A 19,359-nucleotide genomic window follows, 5' to 3' on the forward strand; every position below is an offset into this window, starting at 1 on the left:
TGCACTTTGCATAAATATCACAGCAACTTCACACGTGCTCCCTGCTCTGGTTTTGTAGCAGAGGGAGCTGACAACATGTGACAAGTTGTGCAATATGTAGGAACATCTGACAACAGTATTAGAAAGTCCGAAACATCCATGGCTCTTCTTTTCAGAGAAGAGAGGAGGCTTCTTGTTTGTTTGTTTGGACTAGTAGCACAAGAATAGATTTACTCAGAGTGTTTCCCTTGTAAGGACAAAGGTTCCTCCGGTTGCTAGACAGAGAAACATCACTACAGCTAAGCAGCACATTAACTAGAATTGTTGTAGAATTACTGCTTACCCCCAGCTTCACACAGTCTTTAAGTGGCTAAATGAAACATGTAACCTTAACAAAGCAATCCTGTTTGGGTAAGATCCTCTTTGTCCATGAGTATTCCTTACACAATTGTGGTTTATGTTCCAGCTGGTAGCCCCTGTCTTCAAAAGAAGTCCTCCTTTGTTCAAGAGTTCAGAATTACAGGTGAGAGCTTCAAGTTAAAGCTACTTACGAAGGTCTGCCTTTGACAACGGCCAAAAACAGGGCTAAGTTCCTACCAGTCTGTCACAAACCCATCATGGGAGTACTGGGATTTTACAGACAGCTCTCTGCCTGTTGCAGCCCTTTAGAACCATGGTAGTGCTGCTCTTCACCTTGAGGACTGCCTTCTGAAATAGGGAGGATAATACTTTAGCCTAGACTTTTTGGGAAAGGGGTGATCTAAACTATTGTCTACTAACAGAGAGGTTAGATGCATTCTCCCAGCTAATGCTCAGAAGTGGTTGCCAACAGATGAAAGATTTCAGATTTAACTGGCAAGTGAGCAAGTATTGGAAGGTAGGCACTCAAACGCTCTCTTAAGAGGGCAAAAGAGCAGGATAATCATGGCACAGCTTGCCAGCTCATACATAAGGTAGGCAGCTTGAACTACACAAACATCTGGCTCAGACTCAACATAGCAGGAGCGTGTACAACAGGAAGAAGCAATGCTACAATAGCTCAGCAGATAAGGAGTTCTGCTGGAGTTACACAAACAGAATAAGCAGAAGACAGGATAAGATTAGCAACAGGAGATAGCTTCAGAAAATTTGCAGTTCAGCTAGACAGGAGAATTTGGCTGAGCAGAGTAAAGAGCGCAGCAAACCCTGGGACACTGCAGTAGCTGTAGACAAATCTGTTCCTGTTTCCAAAAGGAAAAGACAGCTCTTCATTGCACATGTGCAATAAGCATTAGTATAAGACAAGTTGTGCCAGAACTGCAGCCAGTCAAATTCTAAGCTTCCAGTATGGAAATGAATTAACTTCAGAAACAGCTTAAGCCTGGTTGCGCAGGAGATCTCAAAAGCTTGTAACAAAACTCTTCCGAAAGAGAGCTTAAAGAACATGATGGAATCGGCTTAAAATATGAAAACTCTGCATCAGGTGTCGGAACAACTGGAGGAAGGACCAAAGATGGAGCTTGCAGCCACTTGCATGAAGCTAGCGACTTTCCTCACCAATTCTGTTGGGAAAGAACAATATCGTACTAGCATGTCTTGCACTTTTTAAGCAGGGCAGAGGTTTGTGAAGGCTGGAATCCACTGCAGTCTACTGGAGTGTGTTCTTGCAGTCATGGGTCCTGTGGAATGTCTCAGGTCTTAAAATAAAGACTGTGATAGTTTTACCTGATTGAGCCTTGGATGAAACACCCAGATCTAGATCAAGTAAAGCTTCTAGACCAACTCTGGTTAGGAGCAGGAGGGCTGCTAGCTGGGGAGGGGGTGTGGAAAAGGACAGAGGATGTGTACACTGGAAGTACTACTGTGCTATACTGCCTCATCTGTGATGGCAGAGCCCTCCCCCGGCAGTCACAGCTGGCATCATGCCCTGCTACTTGGCTAGTTTTCAGTAGCTGAAGGCCAAGTTAGAAGCTAACTATTTGTCCTTCTTAGTGGGTGGAGCCTCCTAGCTAACCGCAGAAGGAACAATGCTTATGACTGCTGACCCTTCATTTAACAGTAGGCTGGATCAGTTTGCTGAAGTCTTATGCTATTGCTAGAAAGAGGTAGGCTTTGAAGTATCACAGCAGATGGCCTAGCAATCTAAGTTGTCTCAGGCTGTAATCCTTTCAGCAGAGCACCTCCTCGACATGTTAATTGGCACTGGCTTTCTTCCATGGGACTTGGGAGGATTTTTTGCAGTTGGGGAAGCAAGACTGCATCATCTGTCCTAGTCTGCTTTTACCACAGAAAGAGGAGTATGTCCGCAGAGCCTAGCAGGAAAGGAGATCTACAGCCCTCTGCATTTCTACCTGTCGATGTAGTTATCATACCCACAAACATTTGAAATACTGACTATGTTATATAAAACAATTAATACAAGAGTCTGACTTCAGTGCCAGGGACTCATGCATCAGCTTCACCTTTGGTGCACCAAGTAGCTGCTCATCCACTGTTTTAAGTACCTATCTGCATTATCAGAGATCAGCACAGTCCAAGTCCCAGCAGGTACCTACTGCTCACAAAGCTCTTCACAGAAAAAAAAAAAAGCCTTTTCGTCACAGCACCTGTTACTCACAGTACAGTCAGCCTGCCATGAAGCTGAGCAGTCCCACAGCAGGGAGGAGGGGAGGCTGCTTCCAGCAGCCAGGCAGATGGAATGGAGGGCAGGTTCTGTCAAGACATTTTTCAAGTCTTAGAGAGTATCCATGAAGACTTCCTCAAGTTTCAAAGCTTTTTCTAAAGTAAAGAGCAAAGATTCTTAGCCTCTGTCCCTCACCTCCTCAGGCCTGTCTCATAGCTTTGTCACCTGCTGAAGCAGGTCAGGTGAAGGTCTAGCTAGGCCTGGATCACAACCTATAGCAGAAATAGTACAACATTCAGACCTTCAGGTTCATGATCTACTGGTTAACTACAGTCTTTTGTGCCCAGTTGTACAGCCACCTACAGGCAGACTCTTCATGCATTCCTATGGAGTTTGTAGGACTCCTCAAGACACCCAAATTTAGGGGTACATGAGATTAGATGACTCTAGCAGCACATGTTTGGTTTCCTATAGTGCAGGACAAGTGGGAACTAACTGCCTGTGTTGGAAATGCATTACCCCTGCCAACTATGCAGGCTGCTATCTGGTAAGGAAGCAGCTTCACATTCTTTTGTTGTATTATGCAGTCCAAACACCTTGACTAGTTAGCCTGCCCAGAAACAGATACTAAATCTATCAAGAAGTTCACTTCATCCAAGTTTAAAATTCAGCTGAATTTTCTAAACTTGAAGTCTGCATGTGAGATGCAAAATGAGTTGGGAAGTTTCCAGCTGATGTCATCTTCTCCCTCCTTCATCCTCCCAGGAGATTTTCCAAGACTCTGGATTTACAGGGCAGCTTGGATCCACATAAAGGAAAACCTCAGGAGCTTGGTATTCAGTCTTCTGGATGGCAGCCTCCCCCCAGTGGATTAGTACACACCAGAAAGCATCCAGGATTCAACCCCTGAAGGCTAAAAAAGGGTCTAAAATTCTGTAGGTATTGGCTGTCCTGGTTTCGGCATTGGCTTATTGTCAAGTGAAGATCATGCAGTCCTGCTGAGTTAAGTGCAGCTAGTCAATACTGCAGCTTCTACAAACTGAATGTTAGTTTTCACCTATCCTGCCTTAGCAAGTGTACAGCATAACCTGATAGCTTTGCTATCTAAGCAGTAGTCCATGCAGAAAGTGGAAGAGGTAGTTCAGCTAGGTCTTCCAAGCACAGATAAGCTCATCCCTGGAAAGGGTTAGCCTGAAACCACCTGATGTTGCAAGCACATTGCTCTCATTCAACAAGTATCAGATGACAGTAAGAGACATTTAGAAACGTTGCTGTTTAGAGGCAAGTGATGCACCTAACCCCAAATATCCCTGCCTAACTCGGGGACCTTACAGCCAGGCCTGTACTACTCCTAGAGCCTCACTGCTTCGCTTCTGAAATTCAGAGTGCTGCACCTTTCTCCTTGTGTTTCAAGGCGTTCCGTTGCTTTTTGCTATCCATTTCCCAGAGGGACACAACCACAGACACAGTCATGTCAAGGGGACAACAATTCCACACAACGATTGCAGTTGGTTTCTGCAACAGTCTTACCTTCATACCTTCAGTACACGACAATAAGCCATAGCAGAATTGCTGCTGGTGACTGGTGCTGGTTTAGATGTAAACACTTCCAAGAACACTATAAAAGCTTGCATTAACTTGGCTTTCACAGACCTGTTCATAGCACTACTTGTGTCATCCCAGCAAGTTTTGAAAGCAGGTATTTTTTGTTTATACATTCTCTGCCACTGGCCTGTACAGATCAGCTCTGTGTAGAAAGAGAAAGCACCTTTCCATCCTCCAGTCCATCTAGATCGGTTCATCTGTCACTGACAGCAGAGTATCCTATTAGGAGATCTCACTGAGCATCTGTATAGTGAAATCTCAGCCTGCACAAGACTATTATCCAATACCAGCCACAGACATATACCTAAACTTCTCTTCAGATACAGAACAAGGGAAGAAAAGGCATTTGCTTCCCCTTTATATATGTTCAGTTTCATTCTCTACCAGGCATCAGCATCATATTTTGTTTACTACAGGTCACCTTTGTTTCCCCACACATATCTGAGGCAGATATGAGGTACGGCATGTCCCCTCCTCTTGCACTTGTCTTTGGGCAGCTACTTTAAGGCAAGAGGGACCAAAGTGGGGATCCAGACTGCAGAGAAGGGAGAATGCTCTGGACACAGTAGGGAAGGGAGGATAAGGTGGCAGTCTTCCTCTACAAGGTTTAAAAAGAACTAACAAAAACCCCACAGTTAAACTCCAAAAACCCTATTCATTCCCTGGAGGAAGTACCACATTTCTACATTGATCCACAAACAAGACAGTGCAAAGATGTAGTTTGACAAGGACTGTGAGAATCAACTTCTAAGGCTGGACCTATCCTCCTGGGAAAGGGTAAGTGGTTACACCAGCTCCTGACATCCTTCTCCAGTAACGGGCAGGAGAGTACAGTATGTTTAGGTGTACGCACAAGGAACAAGATTATACCCTCAGAAGAGGTCAGTGTTTTCCGCTATATTAATCATCTAGAATCAGACTGCAAGGCTGAGGCTATTTTAAGAGCAATACAGACTAAGCTCAAATCAGAAGCAATTCTTCTTGCTCTTACCTGGAAATGTGTCAGCAGAGGAGGGACAGTGCTGGGTGTTGAGGACACAAGCCCAGACTTTTACTTCCTAGCCCTGGAGAGTATTATGCAGCAAGTCTGTGGGCCCTGCAGCGTTGGGCAGAAAGCCCCTAACTCTAATGGGGCATGCATACCACATCTGGTCCAAGCCTCACCTCTACAGTACCAGCAGTACCACTGGTATTCTGCCCATCTAACCGAAAAGCCACTAGACAAAGACAGGATCAATTTGCTCTCAGGATATTTTAAATAGGTGTCAGAGTACAGCATGCTGCCAAGCCGTGAGTCTGATGACTTTGTTCTGGAGTTCATCACTCGAATTAGTGTTTCTGCTCTATAGGTCAGAGTTGCCTGGAGACAGACTCCTCAGTATCCCTGAAAAAATAAGACTTTCAGATGCAGCAGCTGATTGTAACGGCATGCAGTTTGGTACCACTCAAGACCTGGGAGCATTCTTGCTTATAAAGGTATCATGCTTGGAACAGTGTTTCTTTGCACTTTGGCTGGACAGAGAAACACTGGAATAAGCTTCACAGAGACATTACATGATTGACATAAGCACTTTCCAAGCCTTCTAATGCAGGTCATGGGACTCCCACCTCTTTCCTGAGGCTAACAGCCAAGTCTTATAGGATGGATTATTTTACTTTGTGGTTTGTTTTCCCATAAGTCATCACATTTAAGCTAACCAGAGCAAGAATGTGGGCATAGAAGCGTTTCCTGCAAACAGCATCTTCAACAAGAGCAATAAGCTATCTCCTACCTCTGTTGCTGAAGCCTTCAGGGACTCAGCTACAACATGGCTCAGTTTCAGCCTTCCTGTGCACGGGGTAAAGGGGGGTGTCACAGGAAGGTGTCAAGTACCACATCAGACCATCTGTTCATATAGTCTGGCTATATGTCTGTCTTCTCACAGAGTCCTTAAGAGGGTGGCCTCTTTTCCTAGTCTGGAAGGGGTACTGTGCACTATCACACTAAAGCTAAATGTGATTCACGTTGCACTCTAAAAATGAGGATCATGAGTGGCATCTCACAGATGTTTTACAGCAGTTAAGACAAGTCCTTCAATATTAGTAATAAACCATGTTACTGTGCCACTTTGTGCACAAAAGGCCAAAAGGCTTTGGGGGCCAGGCATTTGGCAGATAAAATGGGTTGTTTTTCGGAGCAGACATTAATTAGGCAAAATGTAAAGGGATAAGACATACTTTTGTCTTATTAACTCTCACTAATCTGACATGTACTTCCCCATATCCTTTGAACAGGAAGGAAAGTGCGAGGAGTAACTGGATGCTTGCCACATCTTACAGCTCCCTTACTGAGGCAAGGTATTTTAAATGCAAAGATGTATTTTAACACATCCACAGGATGACCTGCTGTCTTGGAAGAAACAGCCCCAGATCCAAGGTTAGCTTCTACATCTGTTTACAAAGCACTAGAGTCCTCACAGAAAGCTTTTATCTATCTTCCTAAGCAAAAAGCCAGTCTGGCAACTGTCCAGCAAGATTAGTTCAGTTATGTTTAAGCTGTAGAAAGTAGTAGAAAAGTGCTTGTGACCCAAAGGAAAGCAAGAGTTTAACATTTGGGCAGACTTGGATTTGCATCCTTTAGCAGAGCTAAAGGTTCTTTCTTCCGTCTACAGTTCTCAGTAGAAGGCAACAGGCACCAACTCCACCCTATCTTCAGAGCTCAAAGATCTCCACAAATGGCAGAAGCTAGATGTCTTCGGAAACATTTCAAAAAATGCAGACCCTTTGAGTCAAGTCTCCAGTTACTCTCCTCTATCTCTGCTAAGTTCCACGTCCACCTGCAAGGAGTTTGTTTCAAGAATAATGTTCGTTATAGGACTTGAATTATTATCAGAAGGGTTCTGCAGCTGTGTGCGCAGGAACATCATAACCCATTTTGATATGCTAAAGAGCACCTTGTTAGTGAACAAGCCTAACACATCCAGTGTTTTGTTTAAAGTTTCATTTTCAGAACCTGAGCTCTGACCTTCTAAACAGCAAAGCAGCAGGCAGGATTCAGACCACGAGCAGGAAAACTTGAATCCAGTGTCTGACTAGGAGTCATTCCCAATCCAAGAAGCCAGATTTATATCTGATTACAGATGGAACAGTTTGTTAAGCTTGTCCAAACTAAACTGCTTTCTCCTAGAGACATACGGCTTTGTGTTAATGCTCTGCAGACATACCGTGCAGCAGTTTTTTCCCGTTCATGCTCTAGAAGTAGGTTTAGCTGCATCAGTTATCTAGGTATCCAGCGTCACCAAAGTGCCAATTTGGCTGAGATGTTTTTCAGAGCAAACAGTAATATTTTTTAAATATGAACAGATGCAAAGGATTGGGGAGAAGCAGAGAGAAGAAACAGGAAGGAAAGAGATGATAAAGGGCTGGAAAGCACTGTAGTATCCTGATGAATACTTTGTTCAAACAAGCAAGAATACACTTCCATATTGCACTACGATGTGGGTTTCCCCATGCTCACTGTTTTAGATGAGTTGCGTTGCATTAGCATTTCCCCACACAATATCAGTGGAGGTTTCATGAGAGCAAGTCAGACTGACGAGACATCACTGTGCAAATAAAGGAGGCAGAGATATTCAGAGGGGAGAACTCATGTTTTCATCTCAAACCCTGGAAGAGCTGGAGGAGTGTGCTCTTGGAGGAGCTCGAGTTAGTTTATGCAGGTGCAATTTAAGGGATAGCCCTTCATCATGTTTGGTCATAAACAAGACATTTTCCAGCAGAAAGACAAAGTGCCTATCTCTTGGAAGAAAAAAAAATAAAAAACCAAAAAAAACCCCACACAGTATGACCGCTTCACTCCCTGCTTTAATGAGAGCAAGCGAGGAAAAGCAGTCATGCAGTGTTTCCTCACAGTATGAAAACTATCTATAGAGACCGATGGAGGGAAGAAACAAGGCATGAGGTCTACAGACTAATTAATTTATAGAAACATCCTTTATGTACATGGCCTAGCCTAGTGGCCTAGGCTCCTGACAGCCACTGTGGCACATACAGGTATTTGGCACAGATGGCTTCAGATGAAGTATACTGATCCAGGAGCAAGCTAGTCAGCACACTGAAAGTCAGCATACAAATCCTGAAGAGGCCAAGCTGATCACTGGCAATAAATGGTATTAATTAAAATTTTCCAGGGATTTTCTTGGCAACAATCCAAAAACACAGCTTCGTCTTGGCAGTACACAAGATTTCCACTCACAATTTGCCTTATACTAGCATCTAAAGAGCTACAGCAAAGGTGCCGGTTCTACCCAGATAAGTTTGAGTGTTGTCTGGGGTAGTCTATCACTTACATACCCACATGTCAGCGCTTTCACCACTGAGCTAGTGAAAGTAGCTGTTGCTAACACCATCTGCAGCACTGAGGGGGAAGAGGCTTCTCTGCCCTTGAGCAACACCTGCACTGCAGCATATTCCTTTCAAGGAACACATCACGTCATTCAAGCTCACTGGAAAAGCGAGGCCAACTATGCAGACAGACTTTAAGATAGGGGGGTTTTAATACCCCAAGAGGCCCTTCAGAAGGATATAGCAAGTTCCATTCAAGCAGCGTAAGGCAACACTTTCCCATGAGGACAGGGCATTGAACCAGTGTAGTAACAGCTTTCTTGGTAGATGTGACAGAGAGAAGCTTCACCCCTTGCTAGTATTTTGGCTTTGAGAGGCTACTAGCTACTCTCATCAGATATGCAGCATTAGGGTGGTTTAAAAGAGCTTTTTTTTTTTAATTCCCTCCAGACTTAAATTCAGCTCCAGGTTAGAGCGCAGACTAAGAATAAGAATCAGGATTAAAGCATGTGGTTCAGTGCTGTAAACCATGTAAGCTGGAAGCCAAGCCACTAATAACACTACAGACCACTGCAACTATTATTTTCCAAGACAGGTAGAGAGGTTGTCATCCTCACAGTAGGGTCTGCACTCCTTCATTTGAGGGTATCATCTGGAATCAAGTAAAGCCAGTTGCTATTTACACTTTGTTCATTCTCCTGGAGAGCAGAGTACTACGCATTTTTGTGACGTCTTTCCTCCCACATGCTAGTGTGGTTCTCTTCAACCTAAGATACATAAAACCACAAACCTGAGTCCAGCAGAAGCCCATGTTCTGGGGTTAGAGACACCACCACTTTCACTTCCAGAGTAACTTCTCACCTACTGCTTATTGCTTCATAGAACAAGCAGTGTAGAAGCTCTGAATGTGGCTTTAAGACAGTGATGTTCTCCAAAGGAATTTATGCTTTGACAACCACTCTAAATACAGCTCTTGGCTGAGCTCTTTCCTTGCCTGTTGTATGAATTTTGGATTATTGCCTTTATTATCAGAACAATTTCAGCTAGTTCCACTAACTCCTGTCATCTACGCTTATTCAGACAGATACTGCATGATTTCTGTGAAATATTTGGTTAAGAATCAACAGTTTTGGCATTACATCATCACCTACAGCTGAAGGCAACACCTCTTTCCGCCCCCGCCCCACCCAATTTAGAAAATAAAACATGTCCCATAAATTCATCTGTCAATAAAACATTTAAGTTGGACTGGCATTGGGAATGCTAACTCATTAAAGAGTTGCAGCTCACTGGATTTGTTTTCCATCTTCAGTTGGTCATTGGAGTATTGCTAGTAGCCACCTTGCTGTCAGTTTATGCCCTTAGTAACTGGACGAGAAACACGTTCCCCACAGTTTTTCAATAATTTACTAAGAGTAAATTCCCTCAGCTTTTACCTCAGGGTTGCAGTTGCCACCACCTCCAAGGTGGAATTTGGAGCTTTCTGCCCCATTTCATCCTAGTGATGGGAGTAGTTTTCCCCAGCCACAAGAGCTTGGAGTCTCAGCTGCAATGCAACCTGGGCTCAGGCAGTCAAGTCAGCCACAGCTTAAAGAGTGGGTACCGCTCAGCATTTAAGCTCTTGCTCAAGGTCAGCAGGGAACAAGCTTCAGTGAAGTTACTTCTGAGAAATACACAGGACCACACACCATTTTTAATTGGTGTATTGTCCGTCTGCAGACTGAAGCACATGCAAGTTACAATCTCAAAGATGCAGTTTAGGTGTTGCAGGCAGATTTTCATGTAGCAGTACTGAGTTAAGTCTCACTGCACCATAAGAGCTCCTGTCTTGCTTCCTGACCTACTTTACAGAAACCAGCCTCTCCACTCAGATAAGTAAGAGACTGGCTAGTGTGACAGCCAGACAATCTGTATGAGATACCACAAGAGTAGTCCACAATGCTAGAAGACACCAGTACAATAGTTTGCAGGTTAATCTAGGAACTGATGTGTCCCAGATGACAGTGTGTCAATAAGAAAGCCTCAGACTTTATCCTTTGCCCCTCCCATCATTAATTACAGGGACATGCTGCCTGAGGCTTATCACAAACCCCTGAGGCACCGATAGAAGAATGATGTGCCCACACAGCTGTAAAAAGAGAGCTTCTTAATCAACCTGGCTATCCCCTTCTCCCCATGAAGGAGCTCCGACAGCATCCAGCAACTCGGGTAGGTTTGAGGCGTTCCAGCACAGGCAGCCCAGAGGATTCTTTCCGGCCACCAAGCACAACTTTTTCCACCATGGCTGACAAGTTATTGCCAAGACTGACCCTGCTGAAACCCAGCTGAAGAACCAAGTTCCTCTACGTACATTTTGAATATCTGTTTTCAATACTTTGTCTCATTAAGTATGAAGCAATCCTGTTGAAAAGATTATGAAAGCTGTGCAACAGTGAGTTCAACCTCAAGTATACCCCTCCCTCCATTAAGTTGAAATAAAAACCACAAAGTAATAATACTGTTATACAGTAGAAGCTATATTCAGTTTTACCAGATGGAAAGATTAAAAAACGTAACGGTACTAAGACAGTTATGTTGCTGCAAGTGTTTGTCCCAAGTTAAGTGTTAGCTATCCTTCATCTTGTTCAGAAGAGATAGGAATTGCCAATTCCAGAGAAACTCACTGTACTGGGAAGTTGTGGGTCATAAAAAGATCACCGAGTATAGTTTTACGACAGTACTACAGCACCTACATTGTAAGATATCATTAAAGCACCCTTAGCAATAAAATCCTGTTTCTGTAAGTGAAGGCAACTGTAAGCAAGCACACCAATGCATTGTTGTATGTGCTTCTACACCATCAAACCCCCAGAGTGACTGCAAGCAAAAAGGAGACGAGGACTCAATCTTTTCAGTAAGATACCATGGTATTAACCTATCCAAGTGATATCATGAGTTTGAGAGATGAAATAGCTAGAGAAAGCAGTTCTGGTTACCACCATTATGAAAGACGGGAAACTGGATTCAGCCAGCAGCTTGGCTGTGGATAGAGCACTGATGACAAGCTGAAAGCCATGCTAGGTTTAAGTCAGTTCTTTTAACTAGGAGACTAGAAAAGAGCTGCCTGATGCACGCGCGTGCACACACGCACACAGTGCGACAGGAGAAGAGACAGCAGTTCCTTTAGACAAGATGACTAAGCTCAGCCTTTGAGAGCTGATGGTCCATTTATGAAACATGTGGCAGACAAGTGCTTGTACCTAAAAGCTTCCTGGTGTAAGAACCATGGTTCAGCGATTTAACATATACCTACTATGCAACGTAACCTCCCCATTCAGTTCAGTGACGGCAGGAAGAGAACCACAGGATTTCCCAAAAGCCAAGACAGCTTCATAAATAGGTGAATTCTGAAACAGTTAGGAGACAGTTCAACCCAACTAGCAATCCTATTGTCCTAGATGGAAAACAACATTCCTGTGTCCTTCAAGCACTTCTTCTGCAGACAAGGACAGGGATTTACTGGAAGAAGCCTCACGTTCACAGGTCCTTATGGGTAACTTGAATCACAACGATACTTGCTGGAGGGACAACACAGCAGAGGTAACATCAGTTTAGAAGGTTTCTGAAGTGCACTGATGGCAACTGCCTGACACGGGTGATTGATAAGCTGACAAGGGTAGATGCTTTGCTAAACTTTAGTCTTACAAAGAAGGAAGAATTGGTCAGGGACGTGAAGGTCGGGGGCTGCCTTGGCCACAGTAGACATGAGCTGGTGGAGTTCAGGATCCTGAGAGGAGGGAGCTAAGCAAAGAGCAGGATCACAATCCCAGACTTCCAGGGAGCAGACTTTGGCCCTCTTCAGGGATCTCCTAGGAAGAAGGCACATGGCCCTGAAGAGGCATCCAGGAGAACTAGTTGATTTTTCAAAGAACACCTCTCCAGCCCCAAAACTGGTCCATCCCAATGAGTAGGAAATCAAGCAAAGATGGCTGGAGACCTGCATGCAAGAACATGGAGCTCCTGACTAAACTCAAATATAAAAAGGAAGCATAAAAAAAGGCAGCAGCAGGCACAGTTGACCCAGGAGGAACATAGATACGCTGTCTGAGCATGCAGGGATGGGTTTAGTGGGATGGAGCTGAATCTGGCAAAGGATGAGAACAGCAACAAGAGAGGCTTCTACAGGTACATCAGCAGCAAAACGAAGAACAAGGAAAATGCAGTCCTGATGGGGCAGAGGATCTGATGACAAAGGACACAGATAAGGCCAAGGTACCCAGTACTTTCTTTGCCTCAATCTTTGAGATGACCAGCCTTCAGGAATTCCAGGCCCCTGAGCCGAGTGGGAAAATCTGGAACAAGGCAAACTCACCATCAGTGGGGGAGGATCAGGTTAGGTTAGTATTTCAACAAACTGGACAGACATAAGCCCATGATGAGATGGACCCACAAGTGCTGAGGGAGCTGGATGATGCCACTTTCAATTATCTTGTCCTTATTATGCTGATGAGGGGAAGTTCCTGAGGACTGGAAGAAACCGAGTGTTACTCCTGTCTTCAAGAAGGCAGATACAGGGAACTACAGGCCAGTCAGCCTCACTTCAATCCCTGGAAAGGTGATCGAGCAAATATTGGAAACCATTTCCAAACACACAAAGGACACGGTGGGGAGAAGTCAGCATGGATTTAAGGGAAGTCATGCTTAACCAACCCAACACCTGCTATGAAGATATGACTGGCCCGGTGTACAAGAAGAGAGCTTTAATGTGGTTTATCTCAACTTTAAGAGGGCTTTCAACACTGTCTCCCGTAACATCCTCCTAGACAAGCTGGTAAGGTACAAGCCAGGCAGATATACAGCAAAGTGGACTGAAAACTGTCTGAACTGCTGGGCCTAAATGGTTGGGATCCCACAAATTCCAACTGGAGGGCAGTCATTAGTGGAGTACACCAGCAGACAGTAATAGGGCCACCACTGTTTAACACCTTCATTAATGACCTAAATGATGGGACAGGGTACACCTCAGCAAGTGTGCTGAGGGTACAGAACTAGGTGGAGTGCTTGATACGTCAGATAGTTGTGCTGCCATTCAGAGGGACCTCAACAGGCTGGAGAAATGGGCTGACAGGTACCTCATGAAATTCAACATGAGGAAATGCAAAGTCCTGCACCTGGCAGGAATAACCCCTTGTAGTAATATGTGCTGGGGGCTTACTGGTTGAAAAGCAGCTTGGCAGAAGGAAAGAAAAAAAAAACCACACACCCACAAAAAAACCCTGCCACACACAACAGATCCTGGTGGAAAAGTTGACCATGAGCCAACAATATGCCTCATGGCAAAGAGGGCCAACAGCCTGGAGAGGAGAATGCTCAGGGGATCTTACCAATATGGATAAATACCTGATGGGAAGGTGTACAGGAGGTGGTGACAGACTCTTTTCAGTGGATCCAACAACACAATGAGAGACAATGGGCACAAATGGAAATATTGGAAGTTTCACTTAAACGTGAGAAAGAAATTTTACTTTGAGGGTGACGGGATGCAGGAACAGGTTGCCCAGAGGGATATTCAAAAACCAACTTCAGTGTCCTGGGCAGCCTGCTCTAGCTCACTCTGCTCTGAGGGATTGGACTGGACTAGAAGATATCCAGAGGTGCCTTCCAGCCTCAACTTCTCTGTGATTGCCAGTTTGTGTTCCTGTAGATTGGAACTGAGATCAACTCATCCATACTGACATTGTTTCACGAGTTCACCAACTTCAGTTCCTAACTTTCTGTAGTCCTCACTCTCTCCCAAGACTGAGAATTTACATCCAGCTTGCTTTAAGAACAATACATAGTGCTGGTCTAACAGTTCTCATTTAGTCAGAGAAGGAAGAGGTTTGTAGAAGCTCAGGCAGATCTATTTTAAGCTTTCAGATTATACTGCAAACTGGTTTCATCTGTGGGTGGATGAAGTTTAAGAGCAATAATTAAACTAGCAACCAAGGAGGCTGGAAGTAGAGCTCCAGACTCTCAGTATATTTTTTGTTGGAGAGCTGCCAGGCTCCCTTCCAGAATATGAGTGTTAAGTAAGAATGCTCCAGCAAACACACCAAGTATTTATACTTGATCGGGTGCTAATACAGGCCTAGGGTTCACCAGGGTGGTAGCTTGGAAGCAGATGAGCAAGGGCTCACACGTCAGTAATAGTTTTCAGTTAGTAACCAGAAGTTTGCAATAGGAGTTTTAACGTCCCTCTCCATGAATTAGCAAATTCAAGCTATGCATTCATTGCAAGCCTGGTATTCCACATCAGCTCTGCTTGATATGCTACCTGTAAAATAGCCTTGAAGCTCACTTCAGCTCTCTGGTGTTAACAGAGCCAAATACAAGTCATGGGCATCTTCAAAGAAGAAAAGCTGAACAGGTTATAGGTAGCTGGCCAGAAGTACAGTATCAGGTAGTCAGAGATGTCTTAAAGAGAACAAGGGAGTCTGAGCCCTAGGACAGGTGGGATATTACAGCTTTTGGAGTGACAGGCAAGAAACCAGTACTGGGAGTCAGGACCCTATCAGACAGCTGCCAGTCTGTGCCATCAAGGCACACCACAGCAAGAACAACCAACATCACCCTATTAGGAAGACACTCTCACAACACAAGTCTAGAGGGACTACAAAGACCACAGCTAGAGGACAGCAGGAGTAAGCCACGCAGAACACTTTCTATCTAATTCTGCACAGCCTGGCACTTCCAACACTTAGCAGCACACTATTAAATCTGCACAGCCTCAGTGGGGCTGCATCCTGAGTCTCATCATACTTCTACAGCCATTTGGATACAATCACACAGCAGAATACCATCTACTTCTCTCCTCTGCTCCGAAGCCAGTAACCCATTAATAATGCCTTTTCTCCTCAGCGTCGAAGTGTTTGTCCTAGTGCACAGAGCAGATTTGCTATCGAAAGTGACAAACTAGTGAACTGGAGTCACGTAGTCACATGCAAGCAGAACTTCCTTTTTTTTTTTTAAAGGAAAAAAAGGAGAGAAATCCACACTGACACTTCACCGTTTGTCTTACCTTCCTCTGCAGAGGATCCGCTCTGAAAAGCGGAAGGCATGCAAGCTAATTGAGATCTAAGAGCTCTGTAAGAGAGCAAGAACTCAGTTTTACAGCTAAGTCTGCAATGGACCCTGCCATGCATCCTGAGGGATTGTTTCCTCCTGCACATTTCCCTCTCACCTGATGTCAAGAAAAAAAAAAGGGTCAGTACTGCTTAGGTTCAGCTTTAGCTGTCTCCTTATTTGGAGGCTAGCAAGGGTAAAGGGAGAATAAGCTCAATAAAGCTGATGGTGGTCAGGAATCAAGATAAACAATGTTTTATGCAATTAGACTTGAGGGGAACAGAAAGATCTTTACAGAAGATCTGGCCAATACAGAAATGCTTCAGAGACAAGAATCTACAACACAAGTGTTCCATGTTTGCTGCAGAATCACTGCAAAAGCCAAGTACTTAGCCAGAAATGTCCATTTCATTTAAAAGGTTAGATGCTGCTCAGAAGTCAAGGTTTCCTGGCTCTTAAAACAGCTCCCTCCTGCAAGTCAGGATGAAGATGTTATTTCAGACAATGAAAGCTCTGCGGCCCTCTTCATAAGATTCAGAAAACTTGAGACTAGTCTACGTAGAGGGCCTCAGAACCACGGAAGCTACAGAGAACAGCACAGAAGGTTCTCCTTCCCTTTCTGGTCACCTACTGCTCTAGTAGCATTAGCCACTGTTCTCAAACAGCAACCAAAGGTTTATGAGACTTCAAAGTTAGACAGGGTCTAAGCTACTACATTATTCCCATGTTTGAATCAAAAACCAACAGGAGACACGCAGACAGCGTTCCTGTCCTCCAGGTTCCTCTGACTCAGGATAAAGTAGTGTTCTTACTCAGCAGCCCCAAAAAAACAAGGAAAGCATGCTTTAAAGAATGCAAAGCAGTGATGGCAGAGGTTCAACCACTTCAGGCTGCACATCTGTAGCAGTGGAAATTGAACCACTGCTTTATGGGCAGGCAGCTTCCCTTACTTCTGCACTTTCTCCCCTCAGAGGATTTCAGTCTTAGGTACTTTTATCTTGCAGCAGTGTTTAGGAAGCATTTGCTCAGAGCAGGTAAGAAGAACACAGAAGCAGCAAGTTATCCAGTCCATGGTGATGGGGCAGCCATTGCTACTATCCCTCAGCCAGAGGGATGTCCTAGTACAGGCCTGGTTATGGACAGTGGTCCTTACAGAAGCTTACTGACTCAGAGCCACTTTGAAGCAGGAGACTTCAACCCAAACTTCTCCTGCAGTGCCAATCTCCACCAGACTCTCCAGAAAGGCCCTTGGAAAGGCCAAGAGAGCAGACAAGCACAGCTCCTATTCAAGAATCAATAAAGAACAGTTGCAGAGCTTTAAGCCTGAGTCAGACCTGACTACTGACCTCCCTCTGTTACCCAACTATTGGAGCTATCCACACATTATTAGTTGATTAGTGAGCCAGCCTTTCAAGAGACTAATGACCCACCACCAGAAATTAAGACCAAGAGACATACTAACCACCTAAAATGCAGTTTTACCTGTTTACCTGCACTTACCATACTCGCTGTCTAGACTACTCAATACACAGTGCAAGCAGTTGAAGTTTATTATTGCCTTAAAGTTAGGAACACCTGTTTGTTCGCTGAAGTTTTTCCTGAGGTGGGAAGGAAGTCAACTCCTTTTTTTCTTGCTAGTGCAGAAGGTATTAAGCAGAAGAAGGGACATCCCTCACACAGCAGAGCTGTTGGACTCCTACCATCAGGAGGATCAGACGCTTGGCTTTTTCTGCTAATTCAGCTAGAAGGAAAAAAAGAATGCTGCTCTCTTCCTACTGGAAATCCTTTTTTTCTGCAAGGCTTACTACCCTAGTGCCATTTCCAGGTCAACCACAGAACTGCTCTTGAGTCTAAAAATCACTTACCTCAGCCCCTTTTTGCTCTCCCCTTTAGACTATTTCTGTGCTGCCAAGTGCCTAGAACAGGACAGTACTACATACAGGTACTGGAAGATGGGCTTCACCTGTGTTGCTGGTGGGAAAACTGGGCAAGAATCTTCCTACTGAGGAGGAGTTAACTGACACGGCCTGAGGCTAGAGAAGTATTTCTGCTCCTAGGTTATCAGGGATGCTGATACATTTCTCAGACACCTGAAAGCAGTAAAGCAGAGAGGAGCTTGCTTGCACTCCAAAAGCAAAAAAGCTCTTTAATACAGCTGAGGGTGTGAGCTGCTACTCCTCAGAACAGAGCTTCTCACCAGCTACGGAGCAGTGTGGATGGACAGTGCTAACAGAGTGAGTACAGTACCACCGCTGCACTCCTGAGCTGCCAGAAGACCCATGAAGGCAGCTGCCAACTCCTATTGCTACAGGCTGGTCAGACAGCAACCTAGTTACGTGAGTAAATCCAATTGGCCATAGACAAAAAACTCCACAATCCCTACTCCCACCTTACACACATACCCTCTTCTCTCAGAGGGCCATCAACTCTTTGACAAGTTTCTTAGATGAAGGCATATGTTCCCAGAGGGAAGGTAAGCCTGGCTTCTCACTTGAGCCACAGCAGGCAAACGTTCAAGGAGAGGGCTCCTTACATGGGCAGGAACAAGTGCTGAATCTGTACAGTACAGTTACACGGCAGCAGAAGGTGACACATGGAAGAGGCCAGACTACCTTGACTCATTCCCCTAGAGCATGGGAGTGTATCGGATCAGACACTGCTGGCAGCCCCAAGGCTTCTGGAGGCTCCCAGATCCATCCTGCCCAGAAGCAGCCCCACGCTCCCCAGGACAACAGCCATAGCAAGCACCTCTTGCCACCAGCAGCTCTGTAACACTTTGTACGCACACCAGCTGGCCCAGAACTGCTTATTATAAAGTTTCAAACCGATCTCACCCCTTGCAACCTCTGCTCCCGGGAAATCCTATCTTAACACATTCCAGGAAGTCTGCCCAGAGAGATACTAAGTCCTTGCAAGAGTAGTTAACGTTATCAGCAGCTCTGTGCTGCCACTACTGCTTTCACATTCAGGAATTATCACATCCAAGGCCCACACATAGGCAAAGCACTTTACAAAGCTGGCTAGTGTCCTGCGGACACATGCCAGAGCTAGGGAAGGGAAAGCAGGCACAGATACTCCTGCAACAGCATCCTTTCCATATTACACTGCTGGGAAGAAGCGAGCAGGAGCTCAGCTCTGGAAGGGACAATCACAGACAAGCTGATGGCAAGCTCGGTGATAAGGAAACAACGGCAGCTCCAAGCCTTCGCCATGAGGACTACAGGAAGGAGGCAGCGAGGGAGTTGCAGCAATTCCTGTTCAGACCCATCTGTAGAGGGTATGAGCCACAGGAAGATACGATCAGCAAAATCTTGCCTCTCGCACCCACTCCGGTGAGAGCGGGAGCACAGGTGTCCCAGCTGGTCCTTCGCACAGAGAGACACGATGCCTGCAGCCCCCACACCGGCTGCCTTCTTCCTCCCCGAGCAGCCCCGGGCTCTTGCAACGGATGTCAGCAGCGTACAGGGTTTCATTTCCCTACGGGCAGCCAGGGATGCAGCCGGGGAAGGGGATGTGGTGGGGAGACACGCAGCCCTTCTCCCTCCTCTCCGCGCTCCGCTTCAAAAGCGGAGACCCCCCCGAATGCCGCGCTCCCCTTCCCCGGGGGCCGTACCTTGTCGGCGACGCTGCGGGGCAGGAGCAGGTCGGGGCTGGGGGTGAGCGCCGGCCCCATCTCCTCGCTGCTGGACGTGGCCAGGGGATGCGGCATCTCCCGCAGCGACTTGGGCCCGGAGGACGGGAGAGGCTTGGGGGCGCCCGCCGCGCCG

At 45.5% G+C, this 19,359-nt stretch overlaps 1 protein-coding gene across 1 annotated transcript in view; it reads right to left on the minus strand.

Moving 5' to 3' along the window:
- The window catches only part of SNX30 (sorting nexin family member 30), a 46,485-nt gene extending 27,169 nt beyond the window's left edge, over positions 1 to 19,316 (minus strand). Inside the window, exon 1 of the mRNA XM_009278778.2 lies at positions 19,206 to 19,316. Coding sequence (XP_009277053.2) covers positions 19,206 to 19,301 — 96 coding nt within the window. The 5' untranslated portion in view covers positions 19,302 to 19,316. The remainder of the gene's footprint in view (positions 1 to 19,205) is intronic.
- Between the last annotated feature and the right edge of the window lie 43 nt (positions 19,317 to 19,359).

The sequence above is a fragment of the Aptenodytes forsteri genome, unplaced genomic scaffold (assembly GCF_000699145.1).
Source record: "Aptenodytes forsteri isolate BGI_AS27 unplaced genomic scaffold, ASM69914v1 Scaffold211, whole genome shotgun sequence".
NCBI classification, from domain to species: domain Eukaryota; kingdom Metazoa; phylum Chordata; class Aves; order Sphenisciformes; family Spheniscidae; genus Aptenodytes; species Aptenodytes forsteri.